General features: G+C 15.1%; 3 protein-coding genes and 1 pseudogene across 4 annotated transcripts; all 4 read right to left on the bottom strand.

The window, feature by feature from the left end:
- Positions 1–1272: 1272 nt before the first annotated feature.
- On the bottom strand, positions 1273–1947 carry PADL01_0034000 (annotated as a pseudogene). Its single transcript has 2 exons — positions 1858–1947; positions 1273–1773 (listed from the first exon to the last, which is right to left on the bottom strand). Coding segments are annotated over exons 1-2 (591 nt in total).
- A 2145-nt stretch (positions 1948–4092) lies between these two features.
- On the bottom strand, positions 4093–4979 carry PADL01_0034100 (Plasmodium exported protein, unknown function; the record flags this gene model as incomplete). Its single annotated transcript, XM_028680576.1, has 2 exons — positions 4093–4725; positions 4845–4979. The coding sequence occupies 2 exons, from the start codon at positions 4977–4979 to the stop codon at positions 4093–4095; spliced, it is 768 nt and encodes a 255-aa protein (XP_028541354.1).
- A 1806-nt stretch (positions 4980–6785) lies between these two features.
- PADL01_0034200 (Plasmodium exported protein (hyp1), unknown function) lies at positions 6786–9111 on the bottom strand (the record flags this gene model as incomplete). The annotated part of the gene is made up of 2 exons (XM_028680577.1): positions 6786–8765; positions 8911–9111. The coding sequence occupies 2 exons, from the start codon at positions 9109–9111 to the stop codon at positions 6786–6788; spliced, it is 2181 nt and encodes a 726-aa protein (XP_028541355.1).
- A 2807-nt stretch (positions 9112–11918) lies between these two features.
- PADL01_0034300 (Plasmodium exported protein, unknown function) lies at positions 11919–13098 on the bottom strand (the record flags this gene model as incomplete). The annotated part of the gene is made up of 2 exons (XM_028680578.1): positions 11919–12695; positions 12916–13098. The coding sequence occupies 2 exons, from the start codon at positions 13096–13098 to the stop codon at positions 11919–11921; spliced, it is 960 nt and encodes a 319-aa protein (XP_028541356.1).
- Positions 13099–18204: the final 5106 nt, after the last annotated feature.

Below are 18204 nucleotides of genomic sequence, written 5' to 3' on the forward strand. Positions count from 1 at the left end.
TTATTAAATTAAATTTTCTACAACAAATTAGATTTTTTTTTTTTTTTTTTTTCAGAAGAAATATTTCGTTCTATATAAAATTCCTTTTTAATTTTTTCTATTATGAACCTCTTTTTTTTTTTTTGTTTTTTTTTTTTTTTTTTTTTATTATATTCAAAATAAGATTATAATTATATATATTATTTATAAATTTTTTCCTTTATATTATATTAATAGCCACCATTTTAAAAGTTTTTTTAATACTTGAGAATTAAACAAAAAAACACATATTAAAAATCACATAAATATTTAACAAAAAATAGAGAATAGAAAAGAAAACAAAACACCAAATTACTTTTTAAATATCATTCAAAACAATAATAAAAGTCTTTTAATAAAAAAAAAAAAAAAAAAAAAAAAAAAAAAAACATATATATATATATATATGAGTAATTTATGATATGAAAATATTTTTAAAAAATTTAGTCATATATATATATATATATATAATATATATATGTATTTTTAATAGCACTACATCATTATATGTAATAGAGGAACATATAAAAAAAAAAAAAAATAATATAATAAAGGATAAAAATAAATAAGAAAAAATAATATAATGAATACTCCTTTTAATTCATTTTACAAAATGAATTAATCATATGTAGAATGAATATTTTACCTTAATAAAAATTGCTGACTCAAAATACAAACAGAAAAAAAAAAAAATTTATATATATATATATATATATATATATATATATATATATATAATATAATATATACCTAAAACATTAATAATGTGTATTCTAAAAAAAAAAAAAGGATCTTGAGTATAACAATATTTATAATATTATAGTAATATAACCTAATAACAAAGAGAAAAACTAAAATTATATATATTTATAATATATTTATGTGAACAAAAATATATATTTAATATACCATTTAAAGTATATTATAATCAACGATTATATAAATATTACACATCCTTCCTATTATTTATTTATTATTATATAATAACTTTTTAATTTTTGAAATTTTTGGTTCCGCTCTTCATCCTTCATTATGAATACATAAACAAAAAAAAAGAAAAAAAAATTGCATTTATTTTTATAACTATATTATTCCTACTAATAAATCCTTTTATGAATTTGACATCATTTGACTAATTTCATATATAAAAAAATGATATAATATAGGAAATAATTTAGTAAGGGATGGAATAAAATAAAATATATAACCCAAGGTCCACAAAAATGTTAAATGATATTTTTTTTTCTAACCTTTTTACACTATCATTATAATTATGTCTTTTATTTTCATATTTTTTTTTTTATAATAATTTATATCTTTTAACTTTTCTTCCATTAAATTTAACCATTTATCATTTAAATTTGCTTTTTTCAAAGATAGAGGATTTTGATTTTTATCACTTAAAATTACTTCTTCATTCACTTAATTAGATGTATAAAAATCATTATCATCTAAAGCATCTGAAAATTCTTCATTTAATAGTTCTTCATCTTCTACAACAAATGTTTTCCTTCTTTCATCATCTAATAAACTTTCATCATTTACATCAAGAAATTCATCATCCAATTCATCATACATTTCATCATCTTCTTCATCTATCATATTATTAATATAATTTTGACTAACTAAAACGTTTACATTGGATTTCACCTCACCAAAATATTCTACATGTTCTTGTAACAATCTACAATATCTAACAGCTAATACATTATTATATGGCTCTTCAAATTTATGCCACAAGCTTTGAAAATTATCCTAACATAAAAAATAAGTAAATATATATATATATATATATATATATATATGTACATATACATATATTTTTTTTTTTCTTCTTACATTTTTTGTGGGGTTCCATGGGGAAATAAAAAGAAGTAATATTAAAATTTCAACATAAAATAAAAATATGTTCTTCATTTTACACATCATTTTTAAATTCTCAAATGTGTTTTATATATCAAAATTAAATGTGAAACTATATATATATTTTAGATAATACACAATTATTTCATTCTTTTATAATTGCATAAGTTCAAAAATATTTGAACAAATAATTATATCTTATTACTAAAAATAAATACAACTGAATATTAATACTATTTATAAAACAAAACAAAAATAGAAATATATTACTTTTCTAATTATACATAAATAATATAACTAAATATTTAAAACATAAAAAAATAATAATAAATAAAAAAAAAAAAAAAATTTTACAATTAACAATAAAAATAATAATAATAATAAAAATCATATAATCAAAATGAAGGGGAAACATAAACAATTGGGATAATACCTTAAATGTGAAAAAAAAAAATATATATATATATTAATATATAATTATTTTATTTTTTTAAAATATATTATAAAGCTTAAAAATATATATAATAATATTTTTCCTTCACATTTTTTTAATAAATAGAAAATATAAGTATAATTAATACTCTACTAAAAATAGAAATTAATAATATAATATATTCTACCTTTTTATATTAAAAAAGAAATAAATGAAAAATAAATTATATATTTTTATTTCTCAATGTATATTATATATATATATATATTTATTTGTTTATATTTTCTAACTTTGAATTACAATTTATTTAATATATATAAATATTTAAGAATGTAAAAATAATTATACATATTTCCAATAAAAATTCTTATTATGGTTAAATATTTATTTTATATATATAGTTGAGAAATGTTAAGGGAATATATAATAACACTACTACACATAAATTACATATTTTTAAAGAAAACTACCCTCCTGGAGAATATATTTTTTTTTTATTATATTATATATACATATATATATATATTATATATCATAAAAAGTTATACATATATCATAATTTCAACTTTTATTACATTTATGTAATAATATTATTTATTAGATGTAATTAAAAGTATTCAAGTATAATTTTTTTTTTTTTTTTTTTTTTTCAAATCCCTCTATGAAATTCAAAGATCTAATTATAATATTATATATTATAAAATTAAGTGCAAAAAAAAAAAAAAAAAAAAAAAAAACAGATATATAAAAAATTATTCCCAATTAAATGAATATAATATTTTTTATGTTACAAGTAATAATAATTCTTTTTCTTCTCATTAAATCAATATTATATTTATATATATTTTATAATGATAATAATAATGGAGGGAAAAAATACATAATAGAAAATAAGGAAAATTTCTATATCAAAAATGAAATATATTATATATATATATATATATGAATACCTTAATAATGTTTATAATTAATATAATATTTATTTATTATAAAATATTTCGTCATTATAAATATTATTATATCTTATTTAATTTATAAAATATATATATTGTATTATTTTATTCATTTTTCTTTTTTTTTCTTTTTTTTTGTTATAAAATAAGAATAAGCTAAACAAAAAACTATTATATTTTTAATAGCAAAAGAATAATCATATCTATAGAATGATTTATTATTTATATTTTTTTAATTATACATATATTTAAAATTGAATTACCAATATATTATATTCATATCAAAAGGAATTAGAATAAAATATAATATATTTCTGTTAAACATATAAAAAATATAGATTAATATATATATATAAATATACATATATTTATAGCCTTAATAAATTAAGAACATATTATTTTAAATTACTTTATGTAATTGTGAAACTTTTACTGATAAATTTAAAAATAAGTTATTTTTATCAAATTAATTATTCCCCGTTTTTCATAATATTATATATTTTTTTTTTTTTTTTTATTATTTATATTCTATGACACATCATAAATAAAAAAATAAATAATATAATATATATAATAAAAAGGAATTGTAAATAAAACACACATATAATATAAAAAAAAAAAAATACATTAAAATTGTCTATATTAAAAATATCTTTTTTTAAAATATATAATACTTGATTGTTCAACTTAAAAACATATTTTGTGACAAAATATATGTAATAAATATGACAAATAATAAAGCTATTTTTTAAATTAAATTACACATATATATATATATATATATATATATATATATATATATATTGAATATTTTTTAAGTAAATTTCATTTTCTTTCGTCCTCTTCATATCGACATTTTCCAAAAGTTTTATAATTTATATCCTTTTTACATAAATCCATTTTTTTTATATATGAATATATAATCATTTTTACTTTATCTTTCTCATTATCAACAACATTTCTCTCATTTATCATACTGTTATTCAAATCAACGATTATAGGAGGGTTCTCATTTATTCCTTCCTCTATTAAATAATCATCCCTTGAATTATTAATTATTATATTTTCTTCATATGGAAAATCTGGTATTATATTTTCTTCTTGCCAATAATCTACTATCATATTTTCTTCATATTGGTTATATATTATTATATTATTATTGTTTGATGAATTAACTGTTATATCTTCTTTTGTTAAATTGTCCTGTTTTTCTTCATTTTTCATCAAATTATATTTAAAACTTTCATAATTCTTTAGATCCTCTTCCTGTATATCACTCTTTTTTATATGATCTTCTTTTAGGTCATTTTTTATTAAATCATCTTTTATTAGATCATTTATTAATGCTTTGTCTTTTATTGTATTAAAATGATATTCTTCATATAGTGATCTGATAACTCGTTTATTATGAATTACAATGTCGTTACTGTTCACAAAAGTATAATTTGGAAATGTAATCTAAAAAATAAGGAAACACATATATATATATATATATATATATATATATATATATATATATATATAAATTTTATATCTCTTATTTTTTTTTATGATACACAATTTTTATTTTAACTTACGACAGGAAAAATTTCATATAAGACGGTTAATATACAATATACAATTATGTTTATGAGAAAAAAATATTTTTTTCCCTTTTCTTTGGGAAAATAATTAATCAATACTGCCTTATAAATTAAGTGCTGATTATTCATATTGTTTTCAAATTATACCATATATAATTTAATATAATACTTTTTCTATATAAATAAATAAAATAATATTAGTATATTAAATTAAAAACATAAAACATTAAAAAAAAAATAATAATAAATAAGGAAAAAATACATATTAGGGTTGTAATAATACTACCATATATGTTTATAAGATCTTTCTATTTTTTATTATATGATTATAATATATTTCTGCAAAATATATATTTATAAAAAAAAATTAAAATACAAAAATAATAACAAATATCATACATATATTTATATAATGTATGATAAAGATAAAAATAATAGGTTAATTATTAGTAAAACAAAACAATTATAATTATAAAATAAAGAATCATATGAATCTATAAACAGATGATAAAGAATTTTTTTAAATGATAATGACACTATGCTAACACTGCTTAAAATATTTTTGAATTAGATAATATAAATAAAATATATACAATATTATATTATATCTATATAATATATTTGATGCAAATTAACAAATTAAAAACAAGTATGATAATTAATAAAAAAAAAAAAAAAAAAAAAATTAAATTATTTTATATATTTATACATAAAAATTAGAACTAATCAAATTTTTTTAATTTAATATTATATATTTTAAGAGACAATTTTTCCTACATATGTATATACAATATAATATATATATATATATATATATATATATATAATATTGTAATACAAATTCTATATTAAATATATTATATAATCTATACAACATCACATAACATATACATATGCATTATTATTTTATTTGATAACATTGTTAATATATAATGAGACTAATATTTTTAATATATATTCTATTTATTATTTTAAAAAATAAACACAAACATATAATATATATATATATATATAATATATATATATAATATAATATTATTAACATTTATTTTGTTATATTTTTATGTAATAATCTTAAAAAAAAAAAAAAAAAAAAAAAAAAGAAATGTATATGTGTAAATACAATAAAAAAAAACTTAAAAAAAACATATTATTAAAATATATAATATTTCTTTCCATAATATATTTTAATTATATAATTATATATATATATTAAAAATTATATGTTATATTTCTTTATTTTTTTTCTTATAATTGTTTTACAAAAAAAAATTAATATACATAATATTTCTTAAAATATTCCTTTGCGTAATATTAAATATTTATTCAAAGAATTATATAATATAAAAATTATTATTGTACATAAAAATTATACACATCCATATTTTTTTCCTTTTTTTTCTTTTTTTCAAAATGATATCTTCATTGAAATTTTTACAAGTGGATCTTGAATATATTTATTTTATTTATTATATATATTAAACTATCTTATAATTTAAATAAAGAATTGTGTATCAAAAAAAAAAAAAAAAAGAAAAAACCTTAAAAATATCAATAACATTTTAATTTAATTTTTTCGTAAGATATATAATTGATATAAACCATGTAATTAAAATGTTTAATTAGCAGATAAAAAAAATAAAAATATCATATATATATATATATATATATATTTTATAATGTTAAAAAACATAAATATTAATCGTTTTTGTAAACGTAAAAATTGACAAATATATAAAAAAAAAAAGAAAAAAAAAACTTATTTTTTTTACTAAAAAAATAAGATAAACTTAATATAAAAAATTTATTAAAAATATAGTACACGTTCTAATGTTACAATAATATAAATAATCTATATTTTCTTGAATTAAAAATTGTAATTAAAAATAAAGTTCCTTTTTTTTTTTTTTTTTTTTTTTTTTTTTGGTATATTTTCTAATATATATCATATATATTAGCGCATCCATGATTTTCAGTTGATTTTTCATAAGACTGTAATAAACGTAAAAGACATTTGTATATAAATGCTTTTATTTTTGAATGTATTCGTTTTAATTCAAAATTCGTGAAAGATGATGATTCATTATAAATACGTGGGTTTTCTCTATAATTAAAATTAAAATCTTCATAATCTAATTTTAGCATTTTTACAAGGAATTCTTTCTCTTCTTTACTAAGATCATATATTTTTTCCCTACTTGAACATAAGCTACTTAAAATATTTTTTAAACGCTTATAATTTTCATCATCAACATGTATTCTAGAAGAAGATTCACAATTTCTTCTATGAGTACTTAAGTTAAATTCATTTTCATAAGATCGTGATGAATTTGATGATGCTGAATATTTCTGTTGTTTAAATGATGAATTTTTATATTCCGACGGATCAAAAAGTGGTGGATCAAATTCGGATTCATCAAAAGGTTCAGGTTTAAATTCTGATGGATCAAGATGTGGTAAATCATATTCTGATAAATTAAAATGAGGTATTTCATAATCTGATGTATTAACAGGTGGTGATTCAAAAGTGGGTGTTTGAAATTCTGGAGATTCAATATTGGATGTTTGAAACGTTTCCGGTGTAAACATGGGTTGCGAATGGGATGACGACGAATTTGACGATGGAGTATGTCCTATATCATTTTTAAATTTTTCATTTACAAATTCTTTATCTTCTTGCATATGTTTTTTTTGTCTCTCATTATTTAATCTATCACTACATGAATAAACATTATTATTAGTGTCTTCTACATCAATAGGAGTATCATATTCTTCTACTACTATATTAGAATTTGTATATATTCCTTTACAATCAACTGGAAATTTATCTGATTGGAAATAATATTCCATTTTTTCATTTCTATTACATGATGAGTTATTATTTAACATATCATAATCATCCCTTATATTATCTGATTCATCATTTATTTCTTCAACTACCCTAATATATGGTGTTTCAACCTTAACTTGATCTCCAAAATCATTATATTCACTATTATAATTATTCCATCCTGATTCAAATCCATCATATGTATTTTGATTATCCCATTCTGGTGAAAACATATATTGCGGTGGGGTATTCATATTATTATCATATTCATCGTAAAATTCATCTCTTACAAAATTTATTCCTTCATCATCATTTATATTATTTTTTGGTGATTCATCAAATCCAGTTCTATAATTGTTATTTAATCCATTCATGTTTTCATCCATAAAAGGAGGAACATAATTTTCTTCACTTGATGGATAAGAATAATTATTTCTATCATCATATTGTGAATTGTATGTATCATATTGAGAATTGTATATACCATATTGTGACTTATAAGTATCATATTGAGATTTGTATGTATCATATTGTGATTTATATGTATCATAATGTGGTGAATTAAAATTATTGCTTTCAAATCCATGAGAATAATCTTCATTTAAATAATTAGACCAATCATCATGCATTTTTTTATTTAATTCATCTATATTTTCTCTTTGGTTAAAATAATTTTTATTATACATATCTTCATTCATATAAGAAGAATGTTTATTATTTTCATTATTCGATTGATAATTAAATGAATTTCTTCCATTATTCTTTTTTCTAGATGTACCAAATTCTTGGGAATTATATTTGCTATCATATTCTCTCGAATATCCTTCTTTAGCAAAATCATTTTGTTCATTATATATTTTACTTCTTAAATTATCTCTCTTTTCTGATTCATTATAAGCTTGGGATTTAAAAAAATTATTATTCATATAATGTGGCATATACATCCTTTCATTTTCTACATTAGAATAATTATAAGAACCATCCAAACGGGAATTAAATACAAAACTTTGAGCTAATAATCTATTAAATCTTAAGGATGCTTTCTCTTCATCTTGCTTTATTGATCTACTACCATTAAAAGTAATCTATAATAATGGAAAAAAAAAAAAAAAATAAAAAAAAATAAATAAATATATATATATATATATATATATATATATATATTCTATTAAAATAGATGCAAAAATTAAAATAAAAATGTTAAAATAATCAATTTATTCTTAATCTTACTTCATCAATACTATATTGGCATATACATACTAAAACAAATAACAACAGAACTTTATTAAATATCAAAAAATGTTTTATATATTTTTTCTGACATTTTCCTATTATATTTATATGTTTAGAAGTAAAACAAATAGTCATATTCGCTCTTATTCCTATCTGTCTTATACCATTTTTTGATATATTATAATTTTTGTTTATCATCATTATATCATGTTTCTAAATATATATAATATATATATATACATATATTTATCGATAAACACAAATAAAATGAATTAAAATTATCTAATTATATATAATAACAAAAATTACAAAGAATAATGAATATTTCTTTTTTCAAATATTTTAATTACAAATCTATTAATTATTTAATTTATGTCATTACAAATTCTTTGCATATTTTTACCGTAAATTATAACATCATATTAGAATAATAAATATTTTTGTAAGCAAATTTATATGTTTTCATATAATTCAAAAACATTATTTGGATTTCTTTTTTTTTTCTTTTTATATAATAAATATAAAAATATAGTTTTTAAAAACCAAATTTTTATACAAAAATAAAAAAAAAAAAAAAAAAAAAAAATACGTAAGAAATAAACAAATAAATATTATAATTATATTATATATTAATTAGAACCCATAAAAAGGAAAAAAAAAAAAAAAAAAAAAAAAAAAAAAATTTTTCTTTATAATATTTATTCTTGAATATATATAATTATAACATTTTTTCTTTTTTATATATAAATATAAATATTTTTTAAAAATCATGACAAATAAAATAATTATAGAGAGGTATTATAATTATATATATATTTATTATATATATGTACAAAAAAAAAAAAAAAAAAAAAATAGTAAAAATTATTATACAATATTATATATATATATTATTTTATTATGTATTTTTATATTGCATATGTTGCAAAAACACCATTCGTAGTTTATATTATATATTTTCTCACATGAATCATAAAACAAATAATTTTCTTTCATAATATTGACATGATTATTATTCTAAATAAATATAATTAATTTTAATTTTTTTATTAAGTACATATTAAAATTTATATTATCTATATATTATATTTATTTACTACATAATTATATTTAATATTATATAATATAAAAGATTTTTTTTTTTTTTTTTTTTTTTTTAAGAAATAATATATATATATATATATATGTATTCTCATTATAAAATAAAATATATATATATATGACCTTCTATTTGTATAAAGGAAAAAAAAAAAATATAATAATAAATAAATTATAAAACTATATAATATATATATATATATATATATATATATATATATATATATGTATATACATAAAAAAGTTTCAAGTTATATATTACCTGTCCTCATCCGTGTAAATAAAACAATAAAAATATATATTAAAAATTACATAAAACAGTCTTTAATTATATAAATAATTAAAATATTTATTTTTTATATCATTTCTTTTATATTTAGAAATAAATTTGGAAGAAAACTAAGTATTATAGACAAAAAAAAAAAAAAAAAAAAAAAAAATTCATAATTATACAGTTATATTTATATAGAACGTATGACAATAGAATAAGGTCATTATTTTATTAGAAAAAAAAAAAAAGAAAAATCAAATACAGACAATATATATATAATATATATATCGTTTTTAGATTCATTATTTTTTTATACCTATAAATATATACTAATATTATAACTCATTCATATTTTATTCAATTATAGAAATATTTATACTCGGAACATTTATAAAAAGTGGGTAAATTTTTCTTTTTGATTATTTTATGTAGAACCGTTGTCTATTATTACTTAAATTCATAGTTAGTATCTTACCTAAAATTTGTATCCAATTTTTTAAATTCCCTCATAGGTATATATATATAATAATACATTCTTTTTTATCCTTTTCCTTTTTTTTTTTTCTTATATTTGTGTAACATATATACCAACTTAAAACTTTTATAAAAAAAACAGTGTATGTTCAAAAAAAAATTAATTTATATTAAAAATTTTATTAAGTTCAAACATTAGTTTTTAAAATTAAAGAATAGAAATCAATTAATATAATATATATATATATATATATATATATATATTAAAATATTAAAAAAAAAAAAAAAAAAAAAAAGACATAAATCAATATGAATTTTATAAATTAATATATACGTCATATATATACATATATATATAACATTTATTTCACAAATTAATCATAAGACATATTTATATATTGAATAAAAAATCAAAAGGATATATATATTATAAATGTAATAAGCATATATAAGAAAAATATATATATATATTTAAAAAAAAAAAAAATTATTTAATTTTCAAAAATGAAGAAATATTAATTTAAATGAAATAATATATTAAATACAAAATAATTTTTTTTTTTTTTTTTTTTTTTTTTTTTTCAACACATATTTCTTAAAATAGTAGTAAATAAAAGATATATATATATAAATATATAAAGTATAGATATATAATCACATATATATATATTTATATAAATGTATAAATTATATACCTGTACAAACTTTAAAAAATAATATTAATAATACGTAAAAATATTTATATACACATTGGCATAGGTATCATCATTTGTGCATCTTAGCACAAAAAATCATATAAAAACTAATATGCAAGTTACCTAATATTTATATAAGTTATATTCATATTGATAACTTCCTTTTAATTTTCTGAAAAATAATAATGATATGATTAAACAAATTTCATAAGGGATAATAATTTTGGTCACAATGTCCTTTGTTTTGTTTTATTACTATGTTTTTTTCTTTTTTTTTTTTTATCTTATTCTATTTTTTTTTTTTTTTTTTTTCCTTTTTAATTAAAACACAAAAAAAATTTAATGACACCTTTTTTTTTTTCTTTTTCTATACTTCATTTAAGAAATAAAAGAAAAAGAAGAAAAAAACAGGATTTATATTTTTTTTAATCAAAAATTATAAAATCAAAAAATCTTCATTCAATATACTAATTTTTTCTTTTTGATTTATTATTATTATTATTGTTGTTGTTATTATTATTGTTATTATTATTATTGTGGTTATTATTGTTGTTATTATTATTGTTGTTATTATTATTGTTGTTATTATTATTGTTATTGTCTTTGTGTTTGTAGTCATAATGCATTTTTAATATTTTTGCCAATATATAAAGTGCTATAATATAACGTACGTTACCTACTAACATTGTGATTGTACAATATACAAAAGCTATAAATAAAAATGGTAATAAGGCATTTAAAACAGGTGAATCAAAAAGTTTATATCCCTTAATGAAATCCAGAAAATGTCTAAAGAATTCTCTATTAGGAGATACATTTTCTTGGTTATTTTGTTTATTATTTGCATGAGGTAATAATTGCATATTATTATCATTTCCATTTCTTATATAAGATAATATTAGTGCTTTTTTATCATTTGGTAATTCATTAAGTTCATCTACAATAGTCTTTTCATAATTATCTTCCACTTCACTATTCTCAGTATGGGGTTCCAATACAGTCACTCGAGGTGTATTATTATAATATTCTTCTTCGGATTCATCATCTTCTGATTTGTATGATTCACTTTCATCACTATATTGATTAACTCCATAATATGATTCATAATTTTCTTGAACATCATAATCATATTCTGGGTGATATTTTCTATGATCCATTTCGGCTAAGGATTTATTAATTCTTATACCTAATATTTTCTTTCCTTTATATCTTATTCCATCATTTTTATACACATAATAAGAATTCTATATATAAAAAAAAAAAAAAAAAAAAAAAAAAAAAAATTAAAATATAATAATCATGGAAAATAAATGATATAAAAAAAAATTATATAAAAAGCATATATATATATATATATACAAAGCATATATTTACATAAAAATAAATGAATAAATAAATACATATATGTAAATTAATAAGTTGTATTTATTACATATATATATATATATATATATATAAACTTACATTATAAAAACATTGACATATCCAGATAAAAATGGCACATAATAAAACTTTATAGAAATAAGTGCACCTTTTTATTTTTTCTTTTGAATCGGATTTATTTACATTCTGACTAGAACTTTTCATGGTGCATTGGATTTTATTATTAAATGAAATAACCAAGTTCTTTTGACTATGTTTTTCCATTTTTATTAATTATTTAGAAATAATTATAAATAATGGATCATATATATTATATAGATGTATACATATGTAATATATTATGTGCTATAAATATATATTTACATATATATATTACTTAAGAATCAATTATTGAGAACAAAAATGTAAACATAAAATATAAATCAGAGAATTACAAAAAATATAAAGCACACAAATTATCTTATAATTAAATAAAAAAAAATATATATATATATAATAAAATGTAATTAATGTATAGACTTAAAATTTCTTCCATTTATATATACATATATATATATAATACATCAATTAAAAAATAAATAATACTAACTATATAAATAAATACATATATACCTATATATATATATATATATATATATATATATATATATATATATAATATATATAATGAAAAATTTTTTAAATAAATACTAAAAAAAAAAAAAAAAAAAAAATACATATATTAAATATTTATAAATCAAAATAATAAAATGGAAATTTTATCAAAAAAAAAAGAATAAATAAAATACTATATATATATATATATATATTATATATATATATATAACAATATTTCTTTTTTTTCTTTTTTTTTTTTTTTTCTTTGTTCTTAATTATTTATATATTTTGTTATTCGAACAAAAAAAAAAAAAAAAAAAATTATAAGTATATAAAAGAAAAAAATATATAAGTTTTCCACTTCATAGAAAAAAAATAAAATAGAAAAATAAATACAAAAAATTATTTATTATTTTTTTTTTTTTTCATTTTTAAAATATCCAAAAAAGAAATAAAAAATATATAAATATATATACATAATATTAATTTTATTTCATTTATTTATTTTATTTTATTTTTTTGTTAGATACATAATAAAAAATATAAACTTATTTTATTTTATTACGTAAAATATATATAATGTTCTTACAAAAGTAGTACAATCCATTCATATTTTTTCCTTACGAAGAAATAATTTTTTAATAGTTCATATTTATATTTATAATAAATAATTTTTGTTAATAAATAATTATATTAGAAAATAAGGAAAATCTAATAAAAAAAAAAAAAAAAACACTATGTTAAAATATAAAATTAAAATATGCTATACTGTAAACTAACCAATTATATAATGTAAATTAAAAAGGTAAAATAGATATAATGTAAAAAATGAAAAAATGTAAAACATGGATATAAATAGAAATTAATATTAAATCAAATTGAACATTTTAACAGGGGATAGAAAAAAAAAAAAAAAATTATATATATATATATATATATATAATATTATAGTAATATTAATATATAACATAGTCCCTACAAATTACAATGTTATATATTCTTATTTGTAAGATATAAATAAATTGATCGTAATTTTATATTAATTCTTTATATATATATATATATATATATATATAATATTTTTTTATATATAAATTTCTGTATATAGTATCAGTGGTATTTATATATATATGATAAATATATATATTTTCCTAATGTAAAAAATTTTAATATAGTTTAATTAAAAAATATTATTTTATATTATATATCTATAACAACATAATTTTATATATATATGTAAAATGTTTTTATTAAAACACTTATAAAAAAAAAAAAATTTTCTTTTACTATTTATTTATACATTATTCTTATGGTTAAATAATTTTTTTTAATTATTTTGTATGACTTTAAAAAAAAAAATTGAAAATAATATTAAAAAATAAATAAAAAATATAACCTAAATAATATATAAAAAATATAAAATTTTTGATAAATTACAATAGCACATTTATAAGATAGTTTCTTTTCTATAAATTATTTTTTTCATATATAATAAAATTATTTTCTATTCAATTATTATTAATATTTAAAAAGTTATCTAAAATTTTATGGTAATAACATTATTATATGCTATTAATTTTTTTATAATATATACACAAGAATGATAACATAAAATCAAAATGAATATATATATATATATATATATATATATATATATATATTAATATACACAATTTGTGTTTATAAATTTTTGTGTTATTTAACAAAAAAAATAATATTATATGTAAAAATAAATATATCTTTTCTTATGCTTCTTACAAATATTTTTCTTTTCCTTTACTAGTATAACTTTTATAAAAAAACTAGAATACACAATTTTACAAAAAAAATAAAGAAATGTATATTTTGCCTTTTTTATATATTTTCATTTCAATCCATATAGGATATTACTATTTAAATACGAATTAAAAAATATTTATTATTTTATTTTATTATTTTTTTTTTTTTCACTAATATATGTTGTTCATTTTTTCATTTCACATAAATGAGATAACAACAAAATAAAGAAAATACAAATAAGAAGCTTGTATCAATACAAAATATACATTTAAATATTTATGCTATTTTGTAGTGTGCATTCTTTTTCTTAAATAAAAGCAAAAGAATTTAAACATATACATATATACATTATATATATAATTATTATATTGAATAATAAAATTTTATGGGACAAAAAGTTTTTCTTTCAATTTTTCTCAACAAGTTCGAAATCATTAAAATGTATATTTATATATATGCTTATTTAAAAAAAAATTTACAAATTCTTAATAATATGATGTATATAGCATATACATTATATATATTTTTAATACATATTATAATTTTGTTATAAAAAAAATATTACATCTTACAATATAAAATAAAATAATTATTTTAAAAAAAACAAATTACCTAAAAAAATTTACATCCTATTAAATTGTTGAATCAATATATAAATTATCATTTTCATTTGTTTTCTTTTAAAGAATATATTATCTATTTCATTTGCACATTATTTTGTTACAAGAAGGATGAAAAAAAAAAAAAGAAAAAAAAAAGAAATGATAATTCTTAAGATCTTATTATAAATTTTATTATTCAACAAATTAACCCTGTTATAAATATTATGTATTTATAAGTATTCTCTATTTTAAAGAATACTTTTAGTTTTAATTATGTTTTTATTTTAAAAAAAAAAGAAAAAAAATATATATTATTAAAATATCTTTTAATATATATATATATATATATGATAATTCCTTTTTTCTAGAAATAAACTTTTACAATTGTCTACATAAATAAAATATATTAAAAAAATAAACCAATTAATTTATTACATAACCTTTTTATCTAATATTCTAAAAGAACCAAAAAATTTATTATATTAATATAATATAATTATTTTTTTAATAACATTATATCATATATATTCAAAATTTAACGTTATTATTTTTCTAACTTTTATAAAAAATAAATAAAATAATATACATTCTTATATTTTATCCACATATTCAATGTTATTAATATATTCTAATTCAATTTTAATTTATTCTTTATAATATATAAAGAAATTTCATTATTTTTAATATATATATTATATATTTATATATATATATTTATTATTTACATTTTCTGACTATTAAAAACATAATTATTCTCATAAGATGTTATTATCCAATATGTGCATTTAAATATTTATGTACACATAAATTTTCCACTTTTTATTTTCCTTTGACGAGATATAAAATATTCATCTTCTTATTTTGTTTTATTTTATTTTATCTTTTGTTTTACATGACTAAATTTTCATCTTAATAATATGTACATCATATATTTAAAAATACTAATAAAACAATTCAGGTATCATTTTTTTTTTTTTTTTATGAATAGTTTCATTTATTTATAATTTCCCTTAAATTTTAAAATTTTTTATAATTTATATATATATATATATATTTTGTGTAATTTAAAATTTAACCTCTTAATTCTGGATATTTGTAAAATTAAGGAAAGGGTTAGTACCCTTGTAATTTTGTAAATATTACTAGGGAATTACAAGGTTATACAATTGAATCTACTATATAAGTTAAGGCATGCATGCATATTTTTTTTATTCAATAAAAACTCACGATATTTTATTTTTTCCATACATTATATTTTCTTTCTATATAAAATTTAAAGAAAAATTAAAAAAAAGAAAAAGAATCCATAAAAATTAAGCATAATATATTAAATATATATATATTAATATATTTTTGTATAATTATTCTAAATATTGTTCTTATCAAAATTTAGTCTGCTTCATATTATGTATATATAAGTCATTTTAATATATACAGTATTATATATTTACATATATAAATATGTTATATAGATATATATAATTTTAATATATAATAATATTATATTATCAAATATTTATGTTACTAAAAAAAATAAGTACCTTTTTAAAAGTATATTGGGAAAATCAAGCTTATTAAATAATATACATATAATTATATATATATATATATATATATATATAACTTTCCTTTTTTATGTATTAAATAATAATAATATTCATACATTTTGTTTTTAAAACTTATGTTTATTATATAAATAAGTCCCTTTGTATATATATAATTACAGTATATCAAAACCGAAATAGTTTATACGAAATCAAATATTATTAATTTTACATACAATTAGTATAATAAAAATTATATATATTCCCATTATTTTTCAATTATATAAATATTTATATATAATATCAGTTAATAAAAAAAAACAAAATGAAAAAATGTTCTAATACAATAAATATACAACTTAAAAAAAAAAATATATATATATATATATATATATATATAATGTTATTATATATTATTCATTTATATTATATAATATATATATATCATAAATATAAAAACTTAATAATTTTTTCTTTTTTTTTTTTCCTTATTTTATTAAAACTTAAAGAAATATCCCAATTTTTATTTTTATACTATAAAATAAATATTTAAAAAAATATAATAAAGAAAAAGAAACAAAAACACAACTGTGTTATAATATATTACAATAAAATAAATAAAAATATTGGTTACCTCATTATTTGAACCAATGAAAAAAAAAAAAAATAAATAAATAAAAATAAATTCAACACTGTAGAATTATATATATTATTATTAGCTTGTTTTTTTTTTTTTTTTCTTTTTTTTTTCCTTTTTTAAAATAATTATTTAAAATATTTTCTATAAATTTTAAATATATAAAATAGAAACAATATTATATAATATAATATTATAATAATTAAATTAA

This window comes from Plasmodium sp. gorilla clade G2, assembly GCF_900097015.1.
Source record: "Plasmodium sp. gorilla clade G2 genome assembly, contig: PADLG01_00_55, whole genome shotgun sequence".
NCBI classification, from domain to species: Eukaryota; Apicomplexa; class Aconoidasida; order Haemosporida; family Plasmodiidae; genus Plasmodium; species Plasmodium adleri (nom. inval.).